The following is a 19,433-nucleotide window of genomic DNA, read 5'->3' on the forward strand; positions in this document are numbered from 1 at the left end:
GTGGCGTCGCGGGAGTGTCAGCCGTCCCTAGCTCCGTGACCCAGTGCCCCTGCCGTCTGCCACATTGGCAATCTGGGGCAAACCGCGGGTCATCGAGACAGTCCTCCCCTGCCCTGGGGAGGCTGCCAGGGCTAATTACCCCCATATCAGCCCTGAATTATCGGAACGGCTGAGGTCCGATCGTGTGGGATCTGCCATTTTCCACCGCCGGGAACAGGAAGCCCCACTTAGTTATTTTTTAAAAGGGCACACACTTAAGCTTTAAAAAGTATCAAGTCCCATCCATCAGTTGCGCACAACCTGAGTAATACTCCCCACCAAATCTTCTTTCTTATGCTAGAACATACCTTTTGATATGCTACATGAACCAGTACATTAGCTGCATAGGTCCTAGAAACTTGAGAGAACATCTTGTTTCTTATGCTATCAGTCTTGGCTACCTTGTTTTGATGAGTCTGTGTAAATTCAGAAGTTATAATCCCATTATCAGTCACTGTGTATTCTGAAAACTAGCCTGAAGTGCTGTTGCTGGTGTGTATTCTCAGGACTGGGATGTGGGCTGAAGATACATACAGTAGCAACTTTGCGGAAGTGATCGATGTCTGGATGGTAGACTGCCTCAAGGATACGTACGCTGTGTCCGGTATAATGGAAGACTGGCAGGCAGGATATTAATGCAATAAACCAACAGGGTTTGGTGTGGGGCTTCTTGCAGCTGTAGGGAGAACTGTAATTGTTCCACATTATAGAAGAGCTTTTAGCAGAATAGGCACAGGAGAGTTAGTCTTAGCAACTGCCTAATAAATGGGAGCTCCGCACATCCATCCACAGCAAAGTTCCAAAACCTGCTATGCTAAATATTTCAGCCAGTTTGTGGTTAGGTAGGGCCATGTTATGACGCCAATCCCCTTCAGTTGTTAAGAGACCCCAGTTTTGGATAATGTAAAATGAGCATTTGTCTGCTTAGAACTGATGTTTCACGTATTGGAAGGTTCTCAAGCCCCTTTGGAGAGGTTCCCCCATCCCCCCAAATTCAGAAAAGCCATCCACAAATAGTTGAACTGTTATGGCAGCAGAAGGCAAAAGGGCACACATTTCTCAAGTCAGAATCCAGCCACAATTTTTTTTGTCTGAATAAAAATCACTTAAGAGAAAAAGTTCTTGGGCTATTGCGCCATCGCTGTTTCAAGTAGAGCTGTAAGACGTATGCAAGTATGCCACAAGCCTATTCCATCCATTGTTTGAAAGTTTATTTACAAGACGTTCAATATCTGTAACAGCAGCATATAATAAAATCCATGATTCCAGAAGTGGTGCTTCCATGGTATTAAGGTCAGAATACTTGATCTACTGCTATTTCCTGAGATTCAAATATCTTGAAGTTTGCTGGGGGGAAGGGAAAAAAACCAAGTTACCATAACTACATTGGTGCTTCTTGAAACTTAACTTCTTATCTTCTTTCTTTGGCCTTAATGCTTGCTTTTTAAAAGTTTGTAAAATAAGCACTAGCAACTTCAAAGGAGTTTGCCATACTAAGATATCTCTGTTCCTATGGTTACATAGAATTAAACCCTCGCATTTGATTAAAGTTACGTGAATATTCTAGATCCAAGATTAGTGCACTTGATGGGGACACAAAGAGCCCGCTTCACACAGATTTGTAATGCTTTGTCCCAGGCCCTGAGGATTAAGTTCTGTTTAATACAACAAAAAAAGGAACCCTTTACACTTCACACGGAAGGCTACCGAGATTGCCTCTGATCGCTGAGTCTAATGCTTCCATATTTAATTCCCTTAAAACTCAGCTTGGCTGTCTTCCAGATGGCTGGGGTCGCTGAAAGTTTACTAGCTTAGTTATAAAAGAAAGGTTTTAAAAGCCATAGCTTGGTCTGAAAATCACAAATGTACCTAAGAGAATAACTGCCAGTTACGCAGAATAAGGTTTCAGGGTTGTGTTACAAATATGTGGGAAGGTGGGGGGAAATACAAATTTTGTAATGCCCACTCTTAACTAAGCTAGGGTGTCAGTCTTTTATATTCTAATATATCTTGTATCTACATTTTATATAGACTATATTTTATATTCATCTTTTATAGCCTACATTCTGTGAATAAAAACATGTGAATGAAAATCCTCTTACTAAAAGTGCTCAACCAAATGCACCACTGAGAATTCTACACAGATGTATTCACAAGGCAGACTGGTCCAAATTCATGTTGTTACCCAAGGGCAAGAGTTCCAAAACAGGAACTGAGATTTATTTGTTTCTATTTAACAAGACTGTATTTACCACTTACCAGAACAAAAAAAAAAAAGCCCCCAAAGCAGTTTAACAACAAAACAGTTAAAATACCAAAAACACCAACAGAAAACAAGTATTAAAAGCAGGTGACATGAAAGTTTAAAACAGACTTAAAACTGGTGAACAGCTAATGTACAGTGGTGCCTCGCAAGACGAAATTAATTTGTTCCGCGAGTTTTGTTGTCTTGCGATTTTTTTCGTCTTGCGAAGCACGGTGTCGGGAAAGTTTTGGAAAAGCTTCAAAAATCACCAAAGTCTTTAAAAACCTCAAAAAAGGCTACCACACCGACTTCCGGAGGCGGCGCGAAACAGCAATGGCTGTCCTCCTCAGCTGCTGAAGAGGGGCTCCGCGGAAAAGGGTCGTGCGCTGCGGCACAGCGACGACCCATCCAGAAAAACCACGGGTAGAGTGAGCCCGTGGCCGTGGGACTCGGCGGGCACCAGGAGCGACCCCAGAAACGTTGAAGGGACCCCGTAAGGAGCCCCGGAACGTGGAAGGGGGAGCGGTGCTGTGAGTTCATCGCTCTTTCCGCGGAAGTGAAGCCGCGAGGCTGCTGCTGATGAGCGCTGTCCTTTCTTTCTGAAAACATCAGGCTCCAAACTTCATACTCGTGAGTAAGGACTTTAAGAATTTGGTTGGGACTAAATTAGTAAATTTCGGCTGAAAGCGGGAGACGAGAAACAGGAAGTCAGTCTCCCGACACTGCTTTTAGATCAAAGCAAAGTCTTTACCAAGCGTGAAGCGCTGTGAAAGGGATTTTAAAAAGAGACTTTCTTTTTCGTGCAAATTGTTTAAGCTTGAATTGGCAAGATAGAAGAACAGAGGAATTGACTGGATTTGAATGGAAATCCCCCCTCTTTTGAGTGGATTATAAAAGTTTAAATACCGGATCTCTGGGCTGCCGGTGTTACTAAGGAACTGTCAAACTGCGGAAACTGTATCAGATGGTGTAGCTACTTTGAGCGCTGGAGGATACAAGGAAGCTCCCCCTAGTGGATTTGGGATTAATAAATCTCTGGGAACTGCCTTTTTGTTTGGATTATCCTTTTGGTGGATGTTTATATTTTGGATTGTTTTTCCCATGGGATCTACAATTTGACCTTGACACATAGACAGCTGTGGAATGAGTGGCACAGGGAGAGCAAGAGCTGCCAAATCGAAAGCAAAACAAACTGTACAACAATTGCTACAGACAACACTAACTGTTCAGCAACGCAGATCATCTGTTCCCACTATTCCCTCTGTTCTGACATTGCAAGAAAGAGAAACTGCTCAGACAGTTCAAGAGCCAACTTCAGAAGATATGGCCTCGGGAGGGTCTGACCCAATTTCTAAACAAATCTTGGAACAGTTGGCAGCTTTAAATACAAAGTTTGATCAAGTTACAACTACCATTAATAAACTGACTGAGCAGGTTTCCCAAAATACACAAGTAATTGGGAATCTTCAAACAACAACTTTAGAAAATCGCAAATTGGCTGAGCAAGCGAACCAAAAAGCAGAACAAGCTAACAAGAAGGCTGAGGAAGTACAAAAGGAAGTAAGGCCACTGTGCAGGCAGATCAATGACCAGCAGGCCTATCTGTCTATGGTGGAATTGAAAAATCGGGAAAATAATCTTAGACTTAGAGCAATTCCAGAACTTGAAGGAGAAGATTTGATTGGCTATTTGACATCAGAACTATCAAAGTTCTGGGGCATAGAAGAAGATAAGGATTTTAAAATTGTTACCGCTTTTAGATTGGGAAGATTGGTGAGAAAGGACAGATCTAGAGATTGCCTGATCATTTTGAGATCTAGGCAAGAAAGAGATAAAATCCTAGGCCTGCACTTTAAGAAACCACTGGTGATCCAGGACAAGAGGGCAGAGATCTACAGAGATATCCCGAAACAGCTTTTGGATTTAAGAGTTACATACACAGATCTAGCAAGATTATTGAGAAACAACTCAATCCTCTATAGGTGGGAATTTCCCCAAGGACTATCTTTCAACTTTAAAGGAAAGAAGGTTAAAATTAGAACACCAGAGGACCAGCAAAAATTTTTACACGACCACGGAGAGGACCTTCAGAAGGGAATAGCAGGGGCTTGGCTGCCACCCCAACCTGAGCCAACACCTGGGCCAGTCCCGGACGAAAAGGAAGATACACCCCTATAGGACTCATATATTAAACCAGGATGTCTCTGCAGCTCCTTAGTTGGAATATAAATGGGATTAATTCCCCGGAAAAAAGAGGAAGGATTTTTCAGATATTGAAAAAAGAACAATTGGACATTATTTGTTTACAAGAAACACATGTGACTAGGCTCCACAGGAAAGTTTTAATCAATAAAAGATTGGGTCAAGAATTTATCTCATCAGATAAAGTTAAAAAGAGGGGCGTAGTGATTTACGCAAAGGAGAACCTGTCACCGAAATTTTTATTTAAAGATGAACAAGGAAGAATTTTGGCTATTGAAATACAAATACAAGGAGAAAAATTTTTGATATTAGGAATTTATGCACCAAATGAGGGAAAATCAGAATTTTACAAGAAGCTGCATGAGATAATGCTGGACTATCTGGACTTTACCAACATCATTATGATGGGAGATATGAATGGGGTGGTCTCTACTTATATGGATAAGTCACAGAACCAAAATTTAACTAAGGACGGCAGACTACCCAAGACGTTTTTTGAACTAACTGACAGCATGGACCTGATTGACATTTGGAGGACAAAGAACCCCTTGGGTAAAGAAGGAACATTCTTTTCTGAGGTCCATTTGTCATGGACACGAATCGACCAAATTTGGACATCTAGAGGGCTGGCTCCTAAGACCAGAAAAGTGGAAATCTGCCCTAAAACTTGCTCCGACCATAATGCTCTGAAAGTGGAATTGAGACTTACTTCAACCGGTTCCTTCAGGTGGAAAATGAATGACACTCTACTAAGAGATCAGGAGATTGTAAAGAAGGCCCAAAAAACTTTAAAAGACTATTTTGAAATTAACTTGAACACTTCAGTGGAAAAGAGAACAATCTGGGACGCAAGTAAGGCAGTTATGAGAGGGTTTCTGATACAACAGAATACAATTAAGAAAAAACTCTGGAATGGAAAAAAGGACAAGATATTGGAGAAGATAAGAGATGGTGAGAAAAAATTGAGATCCAAACCGAAATCCAAAGAGATTCTAAGAGAAATTAAGTTTCATCAGGCACAATATGCGAAATTGATAAATCAAGAAGTGGAATGGAAGATTAAACAAATGAAACAAAGATCATTTGAATCAGCGAATAAGTGTGGGAAACTGCTAGCTTGGCAGTTGAAAAAAAGACAAAAATTGAACGTTGTTACCAATCTAGAGGTGGAAGGTAGAAACATACAGAAACCTGAGGAAATTAGAAAGTGTTTCCAGAGATATTTCAAAAAACTTTATACACAAGGGCCTCAGAAAGAGACTGAGATAGATCAATTTTTAAAAACTAATGGACTCTCAAAATTACCTCAGGAAAAGATAGCAATCCTGAATCACAGAATAACACAACAGGAAATTGAGGATGCCATTCAGAATATGCAACTGGGCAAATCTCCAGGTCCAGATGGACTCACCTCCAAGTATTATAAGACATTAAAGGACTACCTGATACAACCACTAATGGAGGTTTGTAATCAGATTATGGAGGGGAAGAAGGCACCGGAAACGTGGAAAGAAGCTTTCATCACATTGATACCTAAAGTGGAAACTGAAAAGACTCAACTGAAGAACTACCGTCCCATCTCACTCTTAAACGTGGATTATAAAATTTTTGCAGACATTTTGGCAAGTAGACTTAAGAAAGTGCTAAATGAAATAATTCATAAGGACCAGGCAGGCTTTCTCCCAGGTAGACATATGTTTGATAATACTAGGAACATTATTGATATTTTGGAACTTTTACAAGCAAATATCAATACTAGAGCTGTGTTAATCTTTATTGATGCGGAGAAGGCCTTTGACAACATTTCTTGGATGTTTATGAAGAAAAACTTGGAAGGGATGGGAGTGGGACGGGGGTTTGAAAATGGAATAGAAGCAATTTATTCAGAGCAAAAGGCCAAACTGATAGTGAACAATGTGGTGACAGATGAGTTCAAAATTGAAAAAGGGACACGACAGGGGTGCCCCTTATCCCCTCTTTTATTTATCTCAGTCCTGGAGGTGCTCCTGAATATGATTAGGGAGGACCGGTTGGTGCAAGGAATACAGGTCGGAGTGAAACAATTTAAACTGAAAGCCTTTGCAGATGATCTGGTTTTAACATTACAGGAGCCAGAATCTAGCACAAAAAGAGCTTTAGAATTGATTCATGAGTTTGGTCGGGTGGCGGGATTTAAGTTGAATAAGCAAAAAACTAAGGTTTTGGTTAAAAATTTGACATCTTCAGAAACAGATGGGTTTCAGAAGGAGACAGAATTAAGTGTGGTTAAAAAAGTGAAATACCTAGGGGTTCATTTGTCTGCTAAAAATTTGAATTTATTCAAAGACAATTATGAAAAATGTTGGTCGGAAATCAAAAAAGATTTGGAAATCTGGTCAAGACTGAAACTTTCCTTGTTGGGTAGAATCGCAGCTATAAAGATGAATGTATTGCCGAAAATGTTATTTTTGTTTCAAACCCTACAGATTGTGGACAGAGTGGAATGTTTTGGAAGGTGGCAGAAGGATATATCAAGGTTTGTTTGGCAGGGCAAAAAGCCCCGGATAAAGTTTAAAATATTAACTGACTCAAAAGAAAGAGGGGGGTTTGCCCTGCCAGACTTGAGATTGTACTATGAAGCTGCGGCCTTCAGTTGGATGAAAGATTGGTTACTTCTTGAGAACACTGATGTCCTAGATCTGGAAGGGTTTGACAATGCTTTTGGTTGGCATGCATATTTGTGGTACGACAAGGCAAAGGTTCATAAAATGTTCAAAAATCACATTGTCAGAAAATCAATATTTATGGTCTGGACAAAATACAAGGACTTATTAGAAGGTAAGACTCCGAGGTGGCTATCACCAGCAGAGGCCAAGGCCTGGAAAAAACCCAATATGGAGGTTGGCTGGCCAAAATATGGGGAAATCATAGAAAAAGTTGGAGAAACTTGGAGGCTGCAGAGCTTTGAAAAACTAAAAAATAAGGTGCAAAATTGGTTTCACTATGCTCAAATCCAAGAGGTTTTTAAGTTGGACAAAAAAATAGGTTTCCAGGTGGAAAAATCGAAATTAGAGACAGAATTGTTAGAACCAAAGACCAAAGTACTTTCGAGAATGTACAACTTGCTGCTTAAATGGAACACTCAGGATGAGACAGTCAAATCAGCAATGATAAAATGGGCTCAGGATATTGGGTACAACATTATGTTTGAAGACTGGGAAAGGTTATGGACCACCGGTATGAAATTCACGGCATGTAATGCCTTGAAAGAGAATATTATGAAAATGATATACAGGTGGTACATGACCCCAGTCAAGCTTGCTAAGATATATCATTTGTCTGATAATAAATGTTGGAAATGTATGGAGGCTGAAGGGACATTCTTTCACCTCTGGTGGACTTGCCCAAAAGTGAAGGCCTTCTGGGAAATGATTTATAATGAGTTAAAAAAGGTGTTTAAGTACACCTTTCCTAAGAAACCAGAGGCCTTCCTCCTGGGCATTGTTGGCCAGAAGGTGTTAAAGAAGGACAGAATTTTTTTTATGTACGCAACAACAGCAGCAAGAATTCTTATTGCAAAATACTGGAAGACACAAGATTTGCCCACACTGGAAGAGTGGCAGACGCAGTTGTTGGACTACATGGAATTGGCTGAAATGACCGGCAGAATCCGAGATCTGGGAGAAGAAACAATGGAGGAGGACTGGAAAAAGTTTAAGGACTATTTACAAAAATATTATAAGTTATATGAATGCTAAAAATTTGCATGATTTGAAAAATCTAGCTTCAGCAACAAGGTTCGGTGTTATGGGAAATTAAGTCATAATTATGAAGGGACTAAAGTTTAAAATGATATTACATTTATATTAAGATAAAAGTAAATTGTGAATAAGTATTTTAAACCTAAAATATAACTATTTGAAAGTACAAAGCAATACATGAAACAAGATAACAATTTGCTGATATTTTTATTATAAAGAATGCAGGGTGAGGGGGATGTGGGGAAGTCCGGTTGGTGATGGAAAAAATGTTTTGAAAAGATGGAATTTTTTTTTCTTTTTTTTCTTTTTTTCTTTTTTTAATGTTATGTACCTGACTTGATTTTTGTATTTGAGAAAAGCAATAAAAATATTTATAAAAAAAAAAAAAGGCTACCACACCGCGTTCTATGAGTTGCTCCTCGAAGTCAAGTCACAACTGTATTAACGGTGTTAAGAAAAAGGAAACAAACTTGCAAGACGTTTCCGTCTTGCGAAGCAAGCCCATAGGGAAAATCGTCTTGTGAAGCAGCTCAAAAAACAAAAAACCCTTTCGTCTAGCGAGTTTTTTGTCTTGCGAGGTACCACTGTACTCCTGTTAAACTGAAATGCTAGAATTATAGGCCTAGGCAGGGCTTGCCGAAACAAAGTTCTTAGCAGGCACGGAGAACAATTCACTGAAGGCACCTGCGAAATATTAATGGGCAGGAAGTTCTCAAGAATGGGTTCTCAAGCATGACGGGGCACTTGCAAAAGCACAAGTTCTGCAGAGCAAAATAGCAGAGTGGGGGGCACATTCTTGGGTAATTTCCTTTTGGTATATAGAGGGTAGACAAGCTTCATAATTCCCTCCCTGGAAAGGTTTGTCTGAATCTCTATCTTCCTTTGAATAGTATTAAAACCCTTCTATTCAGACACCTTGTTAGCCACTATGGTGCTGAAATTCTTGGGTATGGATTTTTCCTTGCAAGTACAGTAAGCCCGCAACTCATGCAGGGGTTACATTCTGTGGAATGCACCAAAAGCCAAAATCTTACATAGTTAAGACACACTAGGTTCAATGGGGGGGGGGTTGCCAAAGCCTTCTTACCCAAACGTCCGTCCACTTCTTAATTTTTTACTTTTTTTTTGCCAAGCACATAAAGCTGAATACGCTCAAATTAAATGTGCCTAAGTTGCAGGCTCACTGTAGTCATGCTTTATATATTGAACAGTTTGTTTTTATTCCAGTCAAACACCAAACTCTTTGTTCCACCAAACAAAGAGTTTACAACAGATGGCAGCCCAAATAACGGTGAAATTTGTATTGCAAAAGCAGGGAGGGTCAAAACATCTCTCACACTTACTATTTGATATGAAAAAACAAGACCTTACCTGTCCTCCACTGTTTTGTTAGATGGGTAGAATACTTTGAATGAAAAGCCACTTCTTGGGAAAGATCCCTGGAATGAGGGGGTAAGAAAGGATTTTAGTTTTTAAAGCTCGTCATTTGGATTTCTTAAGAACTTCTGAAGGGCTGTAGCTCAGCGGTACATCATCTACTTTGCATGCAGAAGGTTCAGTCCTCTGCATCTCTATAAAGGCTTGGGAATATCCCATCTGAAACCTAGAGAGCCACTGATCATCAACATGGACAACACAGACCAATTCTGACTCAATGTAAAACCAGCTTCCTGTGTTCTTGTTGCTGTGGCAATAGAACCGTGATAAAATAGATTTAATGAGCAGGAAATGCCCCATGGCTGGTCTATCGCCTGACCTTGTGTAGGATGTCCCAGGAACTCTCTACACTTGCCTTTTGTTTTGAAACGCCAATTGCGTACCTGCCTGGATCTTTCTAAAAGGACCTACCCGTATTTTTCGCTCTATAAGACACACCAGACCATAAGACGCACCTAGTTTTTGGAGGAGGAAAACAAGAAAAAAAGGATTCTGAATCCCAGAAGCCAGAACAGCAAGAGGGATCGCTATGCAGCGATCCCTCTTGCTGTTCTGGCTTCTGGGATAGCTGCGCAGCCTGCATTCGCTCCATAAGACGCACACACGTTTCCCCTGAGGGAAAAAGTGAGTCTTATACAGCAAAAAATACGGTAATTTAGATTCTGGAAAGGCTAAACCAGTAGCTTTCCCTGTAACACAAGGCATCTCCAATTTGTTCAGCTTTATGGGGACACCTCCAAGAGGCTGATCCACGCCACTCTTTTCAAAGACACATTGTTCTAGCACCAGACTAAAGTAGAATCTGAAACTCCACATTAACACAACAGTGCGCTGCTTGCATAAGAGTAAGTACTAGTCACCAGCACCTGGCAGCATTTAATTTAAGAATAATAATGGAAGGAAGGAATGGAAACTCAGGTACAATAACTTTCAGTTAACTTGCCATTTTTTGGTTTTGGAAAAACTAAATAAATGTTTAGTTCAGAATGAGCGGTGCTAAGTAGGAAGAATCCCAACTAAGAGTGTGTACTAACAATACATTAAACACATTTTTTTTCTTACTAGAGACTGTTTTTCATCATGCTTACAGAAGGAAGGAAAGGGTGGATAGAGAGATAGGATCTTACGGGATTTATGCAGAGGCAATCAGTGTTGGTCACAGTGAACGGGTCATATTTGTCAGCAAAGACAATGAGATCCGGCAGAGGGTAGGCTCTCAATGTATAGTCATAAGCCCAGTAGACAGGACTAACATTAAGGGGCAATGGAGTCAGATGCCCTTGTGATAAAATAGTCTTTACAAACTGCAAGGCAAAGAACAAGGGCACACAAATTACTTTGGTTTCCATTTGAAAGCAAAATCCTGTTTTTCAAACTCCTATATAAATCACAAAACCATCTTCCTTTCCTGATGATTAGCACATGTTAAAAATAGTACTATATGCTTCATTTTGAGTTCTAAATCTGGTAAACTAAGTCAGAATTGAGACTCATTCAAATCTCTGCAGTCTTGCAGGGTTGTGCGGTGACTTGGGGAACACTAAGGTAAAGGTAAAGGGACCCCTGACCATTAGGTCCAGTCATGACCAACTCTGGGGTTGCGGCGCTCATCTCGCTTTATTGGCCAAGGGAGCCGGCATACAGCTTCCGGATCATGTGGCTAGCATGACTAAGCCACTTCTGGCGAACCAGAGCAGTGCACGGAAATGCCGTTTACCTTCCCACCAGAGCGGTACCTATTTATCTACTTGCACTGGTGTGCTTTTGAACTGCTAGGTTGGCAGGAGCTGGGACCGAGCAACAGGAGCTCACCCCATCGCTGGGATTCGAACCACCGACCTTCTGATCGGCAAACCCTAGGCTCAGTGGTTTAGACCACAGTGCCACCCGTGTCCCTGGGGAACACTACTGTGGCCCAATGAAATTCCCATGCTACCAACAGCATCTGAAGTGATCTCTGAGGACCATGCTTTGGGGAAGCTATACTTTTTCAGAGCAGAGCAGCTGCAAGGCCTCTTGTATGGAAGATGAACCATTTGGAATCCAATTTAGTCATCAGAATCCATCCACACATTCCATTAACTACCGGTATATTAAAAAGTTTCTACGGTATATGCAGAAGAAAGGAGTTGAAATTTCAGCACCTCTCTCTCTTTTCAATGAAGACTACTACTCCCTCGGTAGAACTCTTGTATATGTGTCCCATATTATTTGCACAGAAATGCACTGGAGCAGAAAAGAACTTCGGGTGTGTGAAGATTAAAATAAGGCGGCTACTTTGAACATACTGCATTCTTCAGGACACCCAAAGTTCCCCTTCTGCTCCTGCCCCGGCAGATTTGGGAGGGCATGTGGGGGGCAGCAGAGAAGGGAAGGTCTCATTGTTTGAGCAGAAATCTCCTTGCACAGTGTTGAATATCACCCAGAGTACAAGTGGGAGTCCACTCCGCTGGTAATCAGACACAAACGGCCTCAGTTCAGTATACCTGAAGGAGCGTCTCCACCCTCATCGTTCTGCCCGGACGCTGAGGTCCAGCGCCGAGGGCCTTCTGGCGGTTCCCTCACTGCGAGAAGCCAAGTTACAGGGAACCAGGCAGAGAGCCTTCTCGGTGGTGGCGCCCGCCCTGTGGAACGCCCTCCCACCAGATGTCAAAGAGACAAACAACTACCAGACTTTTAGAAGACATCTGAAGACAGCCCTGTTCAGGGAAGTTTTTAATGTGTGACATTTTAATGTATTTTTAATCTTTGTTGGAAGCCGCCCAGAGAGGCTGGGAAAACCCAGCCAGATGGGCGGGGTATAAATAAATAAATTATTATTATTATTAACATTATTAGATGGTTTTCTCTGGGTGAGATCCAAATGCGGCAGTCCACTTGCACAGCCCATTTATTTAAAACGGCCCTGTGATCCTTGGATGAAGGGTAGTATAGGAGTTGAATAAAAAATAAAAGCAATGAAGAAATCTGCTTGCATATACTGTAAGGAGTTCAGTTTTCTCTTCTTCCCTCTCCAGCCCTCCCCATATCCTCCAAATCTGCTTCCTCCCCACCCTTCAGAGCAGCTGGAGGCGAGGGAGATGCAGAGGTAAGGAAAGGAATGAGAAGCAGGTGCCTGATCACATCACACGGGATCTCTTCCTCAATTTCTTACTTTATTACTAAAAATAACCATGCTAGAATAATAGTAACGACCTAACCAGCAGAAGCTTATCCTCAAATGTTTCGTGCTTTTTTTGCCTTACGTGATTAGAAATATCCAAGTTGCTGTTAGGAAAACGGACACAGTTCCGGCACATCTTATTTACCAGGTCTTCTCTAAAGATTATTATTTCCTGAGTGCAATACTGGACTCTGGAAGGAAGAAGCGCAATTTTATTTTTTCAGGGTGATTAAACAGGCATCCAGGAGAGACCATCAGCAAGGCAGAAACACACACAGACTTCTCCCCGGATACCCAGAGTATTAACCCTACACAAATATGTAGCATTATGTGTACTATTAATCCGACACATATTAAAGGTCTCAATTTAAAACATCCCTTTTAAATTGGGACATATACCTGCAAGGGTTTGTAGTGAAGACTGAAAATGGCACCTGCTGTTTGAACTCTTCAGTAATGTTTTCAGGAAGTGGTGGCCTGAAATAAATTTGTGTGGTATGTATTAGAAATAATTGTGTGTATTCTCAAAGTTGGATGTTTGAATGAATCACCTTAATTGTCAAGTCACAAGCATACCTTGGCAAAATTGAGCCTGGGCCAGGGTCTTCAGAGCCAGGAACAAACACAAATCGACTGCTATAAATAGTTGAATACATATACTACATTTAACATAACTGATAGGTAAAAATCAAAGCATCAGTAAAGTAAATGGCAACATTACTCAAATACAACCAGAGTTTTAGAAGTGGATGGCAGGCCACATAAACCTCCAGTTATGACAGGTGAATGAAAGGCTTTTTGGGGATTTTGAAGCTACCTAGGGATGCAGGTGGCGCTGTGGGTTAAACCCCAGAGCCTTGGACTTGCCGATCAGAAGGTCGTCGGTTCGAATCCCTGCGACGGGTTGAGCTCCGGCGGGAAGGTAAACTGCATTTCCGTGCGCTGCTCTGGTTCGCCAGAAGCGGCTTAGTCATGCTGGCCACATGACCCGGAAGCTGTACGCGTGCTCCCTCGGCCAATAAAGCAAGATGAGCGCCGCAACCCCAGAGTCGGCCACGACTGGACCTAATGGTCAGGGGTCCCCTTTACACTTTACCTAGGAGTTTCTAGCTAACAAAGGACAGTCCCCATTGTCTCCCAAGACAGACAGGTTGCCAACAACAACAAAATATTTACGTGTGGCTGAACAAAGGAGAATGAACTTTTTAGTAGCTGTTATCAAAATTCTGAATACAATACTTGGTGTGAATGGACCCAGTTTTTCTTTCTTTCTTTAAGGGGGACTAAATTCTGCAGGGTGGAATGTTTTCTCTAACTGACAAATCTGAAGAACATCTTCTTCAGTAAGATTTTTCACCAAGCAAATAAAAACAGAGCACATACCTCTTATGGATACTGGGGTATTCACAGATGATATTTGCAAGGGCTTTCAGTGAACCTAAAGGTACAACCATAAAAGCTTTCCTATGAAACTGCATAGTTATTCCTACATTTTCTCATCTTATCCCCAGGTAACCAATATGCATCTTACATCGACAGCTGGACAGCAGTTACGCAGAACACCTCTTATTTCCCCCCACCTTAAGTAACTAAACCAGTTGGTTATATTGTAAATGGCTTTGTGGAAGCTGTTTCTCACAGTGCAAAGATCATTAAGGCAGTATTTTTATTACTGAACCTAAGCAAGTTTAAATTGAGATATCAATTATAGGTGGGCAAAACTGTAGTTCCATTTCAGCCACTTCTGGGTGAGAAGCCACACTGAGAACCCTAGTAAGGGGGGTGGGGCTCTGCATATTCTAATAAACATGGCATTCTCTAGGATATGAGCCTGCTGCCATATGCTGCCCTCCCGCTTCAATCACTATTGAAATGGGTAAACTCTTCTAACTGGGAGTGGCTGCCAAGACCACATAACACCGATCTTGAAAGACCTACATTGGCTCCCAGTACGTTTCCGAGCACAATTCAAAGTGTTGGTGCTGACCTTGAAAGCCCTAAATGGCCTCGGTTCAGTATATCTGAAGGAGAGTCTCCACCCCCATCATTCTGCCCGGACACTGAGGTCCAGCGCTGAGGGCCTTCTGGCGGTTCCCTCCCTGCAAGATGTGAGGTTACAGGGAACCAGACAGAGGGCCTTCTTGGTGGTGGCGCCCGCCCTGTGGAACGCCCTCCCACAAGATGTCAAAGGAAAAAACAACTACCAGACTTTTAGAAGACATCTGAAGGCAGCCCTGGTTAGGGAAGCTTTTAATGTTTGATGCATTACTGTATTTTAATATTTTGTTGGAAGCCGCCCAGAGCGGCTGGGGAAGCCCAGCCAGATGGGTGGGGTATAAATAATAAATTATTATTATTATTATTATTATTATTACTACTACTACTACTACTACTACTACTACTGTTGTTGTTGTTTAGTCGTTTAGTCGTGTCCGACTCTTTGTGACCCCATGGACCAGAGCACGCCAGGCACCTCTGTCCTCCACTACCTCCCGCAGTTTGGTCAAACTCATGCTGGTAACCTCGAAAACATCCCCCCTTCATGGATCACTGCCTTGCCGTGGCGAAGAGGCTTGAAGAACTCAGAGAAGCTATGAACTACGCTGAGCAGGGCACACAAGATGAACAGGTCATAGTGGAGAGTTTTGACCAAACGTGATCCACCTGGAGAAGGAACCGGCAAGCCACTCCAGTATCCTTGCCAAGAAAACTCCATGGACAAAGACTACTACTACTACTATATTATAATGGAAACAGCTCAGTTGCCACCACATTCCACCAGCTTCATTCAAAGCATGTCAAGTTTGCACCAGTCACTTATTTGTTTGTTTGTTTGTTTGTTTGTTTGTTTTATTTTTATTTTTTGATGGAACCCCTTATATGGGATTTTGTAAATAAATTTTCCCTCGGCTCTTTTTGCTGGCCCATGTATGACCAGCATGGATAGCTGGCCCTGGTGAATATTTCACATTTTCTCCCCTTGTGATCTTGATTTATGGGCTACCACTAAAACGAGGCTGCATTTTAAGCTGTATTTTAAACAGCATTTTAACCTATATTTTAATCAACTGTTTGTTTGTTTTTAAAAAGTTTTTACTGTATTTTGTATTTGGTGTCAGCCACCCTGAGCCCAGTCTTGGCCAGGGAGGGCGGGGTATAAATAAAATTATTATTATTATTATTATTATTATTATTATTATTATTATTATTATTATTAAAATTAGCCTTAGCCCTCCCATTCATGACAAATTCCCACCATGGATCTCTCTACAGAACTGTCTCTCAAATGCTTAAATAACACACAAACAGAAAAAACCACAAACTATTCACAACAAGCAATACAGCAGCTGACTCCAAAGTACCTTTTAGCGACTGAATTTGGTTTTTTCCGTATGGGGCAGAGGAAAAGTTCCCACAGAAGAAGAAGCAGGTTGGAGGCATGGAGGAGTAACCTGGTTAGAGGAACAAAGAACGTCACTGACTTTTGGTTTGGTAGCACGCATCTTTTTTGTTTTTACATATTGCTTCACATTTCAACCAAAACCTTTAAGCAAGCGGTTGACGAATACGGGTCAACAGAGCTACCTGAAAACATAATACGCAGCTTCTCCAAAACTTCTGCTTGGTCCAGCCAAACGTCCGAAAGGAACACAAACATGGCGTCCTCATTTTCTTCTTCTAGCTGTTTCAATTTCGCAGAAGATTTCACAGAGGTCGAAGAAGGCCCTCCAAAAAAGTTTGTGTTTCCATAATACGCCCTAGAGCATGAACAGCAAATGCCAGAAGGCTCCATTTAATAATAATAATAATAATAATAATAATAATAATAATAATAATAATAATAATTTATTTATACCCCGCCCTTCCCGGTTCAGAAAACCGGGCACAGGGCGGCAAACAACAAATTTAAAACACTTAATTAATGCAATAAAATACAGTATAAAACGTAAATAACAATAAATTCAGAATTCAAAAATCAATTTAGGGGGGAAATGCATCCAATAAACATTAGATGATCACCAGGGCTAGCTGGCTAAATTAGTCCTATTTGGGCCAGCGAGGAAACCAGGGGAGAATTAGCTGTGGGATCCCAGAGCGGGTAATCTTCATAAAAAGGGGAGGGGGAGGGAAGGAAGGGGAATAAAAGATCAGGCTAAGTTCAAATTGAAAGCCAGGTGGAATAGCTCTGTCTTACAGGCCCTGCAGAAGGAAGTTAAGCTCATTCCTCTCCCAGATCACGTCCTCAGTTTGTCACTTGTTGGTTGCAAAGAGTTTGACTTTAACTGAGGGTCTGTAGCTTCCAGCATTGATCACTGACTCCCCAACCCAGCTCGCTCTGCCCCTCACCTGCATAAAGTTTCTGAAATGCAAATTTTTGCTGATAATAATCCACATTACAAAATCCATCCCAGCATCAGTTCCTCAAGAGATTAAATAAACTGTATACTCTTACACCTAAGATTTTCCTTCAGAACAGTGGAGCAGAATGAAAATTTATAGTTTTTTACCTAGTTGTTGTAGAAGGCTCCGTAGGGGGGAAGCCAAACGCATTGACGTGAAATATTTCATCTTCATACCAGCCTAGGAAATAAGATTAGCATGTGTTTTTTTTTCCAAATTCAAAAAAACCATGGTATGCTTTAAACTTATCACTCCCATTGATGCTACTTCCTCCACCAAAGACGCCAGGCTCTCTGAACATATTTTAGATTATTTTTCTCCCAGGTTCTCAAATGTGTAAATGATACACGAACAGAAAAACCACAAGCTAATCGCCTACTGATTCATAAATGCGATAAAGAAGCTGATCCCTAAGTACCTTTTCGCAAGCGAATTTGGTTTTTTCCATATGGGACAGAGGAAAATTCCCACACAAGAAGAAGCAAGTTGGAAGCATGGAGAAATAACCTGGTTAGAGGAATGTCTTACTCAAGGAGGCCCACATAGAGGTCTGCTTACGCTCACTGCAGCGCCAGATAAAAACATTTCTGTTTTCCTGGATGTTTAAGAACAGCTCGTGTATTTTTTAATTTATTTAGAGCCCTTAGATTTTACCATCTATTTAAATGGGAAATTTGTAGATCTTTTAGGACTGGTGTTATATGGTCCCGGAGGCAGCTCCCAGTCACCAGTCTAGGTGCCTTTGGCACCCAAGATAATTTAGGACGCACCCTAATCTCTGAATTATAATCCATTTTAATTGTTTTAATATTGCATTTTTAAATTGTTAGACCACACCCTGGGATCTCATGATGAAGGGCAGGTTAATAATAATAATATAATAAAGGTAAAGGGACCCCTGACCATTAGGTCCAGTAGTGGCCAACTCTGGGGTTGCGGCGCTCATCTCGCTTTATTGGCCGAGGGAGCCGGCGTACAGCTTCCGGGTCATGTGGCCAGCATGACTAAGCTGCTTCTGGCGAACCAGAGCAGCGCACGGAAATGCCGTTTACCTTCCCGCTGGAGTGGTACCTATTTATCTACTTGCACTTTGATGTGCTTTTGAACTGCTAGGTTGGCAGGAGCAGGGACCGAGCAACGGGAGCTCACCCCGTCGCGGGGATTCGAACCGCCGACCTTCTGATCGGCAAGTCCTAGACTCTGTGGTTAACCTACAGCACCACCCACGTCCCCAATAATATAATAATTAATAATAATAACAACACATAAGTTGTTGATGCAATCTGTACTCTGCTGGCGTGTATGGATTGTGTACACAACTTCTACATGAATAGGTTCTGTTCAAAGCCTTAGAACAACACCTAGGCAGCGTCCTCTGGTACAATTCTCTCCTCTCCACCCACCCTTATCTGTTCAGATCCCTGGATTTATCATGCAAACAGAGCCAGTAGTTACATCAGCTGAACAAGTCTGACCTTACTGAAAAGAGTGAAGCTTGAGAAGAAGAAAAATGATCTGGCTTACCTTCTGTTAAAACGAAGCATGACTCTGTGTATAAGCCACTGTGGAACTGGTACAAAACAGTTAAGGAAGATATTCTTGCTATGTAGGCAGCACTATAGAAATGACTCTAATTGTTCTAATCAAAGCAAATGAACAGCTGTGGCTGAAAACACAGACTTTAGGCAAGGCTGTGAATATTCTTTGCACCTGCATTTCTCCAGATGAAAGCCAACAGTCTAAATTTTTCCCTGTATTGGTTAAAACAGAACAATAACATTTAGGCCTTCTCACTGTTGTAAAAATGCAAATTGGGAAGGGTCCGCAGAGAGCTCATATACAAAAATATTGGGGGGTTTTGTCAGCCTAAAGAAGCCAGGGTGGCTATCTAAAGAACTTTTAACTGAGTTAAGATTAAAAAAGGATGTGTACAAAAAATGGAAAAGGGGGGAAACCACCAAAGAGGAATTCAAACAAATAGCCAGCACGTGTAGACACAAAGTCAGAAAAGCTAAAGCACAAAATGAACTCAGGCTTGCTAGAGAGGTTAAAAGCAACAAAAAAGGCTTTTATGGGTATGTTCGTAGCAAAAGGAAGAACAAAGAAACCGTGGGGTCACTCAGAGGAGAAGATGGTGAAATGCAAACAGGGGACACAGAAAGGGCTGAACTCCTCAATGCTTTCTTTGCCTCAGTCTTCTCCGATA

General features: G+C 41.5%; 1 protein-coding gene across 1 annotated transcript; it reads right to left on the reverse strand.

The window, feature by feature from the left end:
* Positions 1 to 1,233: 1,233 nt before the first annotated feature.
* LOC144326573 (DNA polymerase epsilon subunit 2-like) lies at positions 1,234 to 18,907 on the reverse strand. Its single transcript, XM_077923061.1, has 11 exons — positions 18,752 to 18,907; positions 17,335 to 17,407; positions 16,412 to 16,584; positions 16,189 to 16,278; positions 14,210 to 14,264; positions 13,403 to 13,462; positions 13,226 to 13,303; positions 12,909 to 13,017; positions 10,791 to 10,967; positions 9,598 to 9,665; positions 1,234 to 1,386 (listed from the first exon to the last, which is right to left on the reverse strand). Exons 3-11 carry the CDS (start codon positions 16,482 to 16,484, stop codon positions 1,368 to 1,370), a joined length of 729 nt encoding a protein of 242 aa, XP_077779187.1. The 5' UTR covers positions 16,485 to 16,584; positions 17,335 to 17,407; positions 18,752 to 18,907; the 3' UTR covers positions 1,234 to 1,367.
* Positions 18,908 to 19,433: the final 526 nt, after the last annotated feature.

This window comes from Podarcis muralis, unplaced genomic scaffold (genome assembly GCF_964188315.1).
Source record: "Podarcis muralis unplaced genomic scaffold, rPodMur119.hap1.1 HAP1_SCAFFOLD_173, whole genome shotgun sequence".
In the NCBI taxonomy this organism is placed as follows: Eukaryota; Metazoa; Chordata; class Lepidosauria; order Squamata; family Lacertidae; genus Podarcis; species Podarcis muralis.

Excerpts from the sequence above, each read along its gene's own strand:
- LOC144326573 (XM_077923061.1), bottom strand. The coding sequence starts at position 16,484 with ATGTTTGTGTTCCTTTCGGACGTTTGGCTGGACCAAGCAGAAGTTTTG. Across the intron at positions 16,279-16,411 it reads GCTGCGTATTATGTTTTCAG|GTTACTCCTCCATGCCTCCA; the intron begins GTAGCTCTGTTG and ends TCCTCTAACCAG. Across the intron at positions 13,463-14,209 it reads TACCCCAGTATCCATAAGAG|CAGTCGATTTGTGTTTGTTC; the intron begins GTATGTGCTCTG and ends AACTATTTATAG.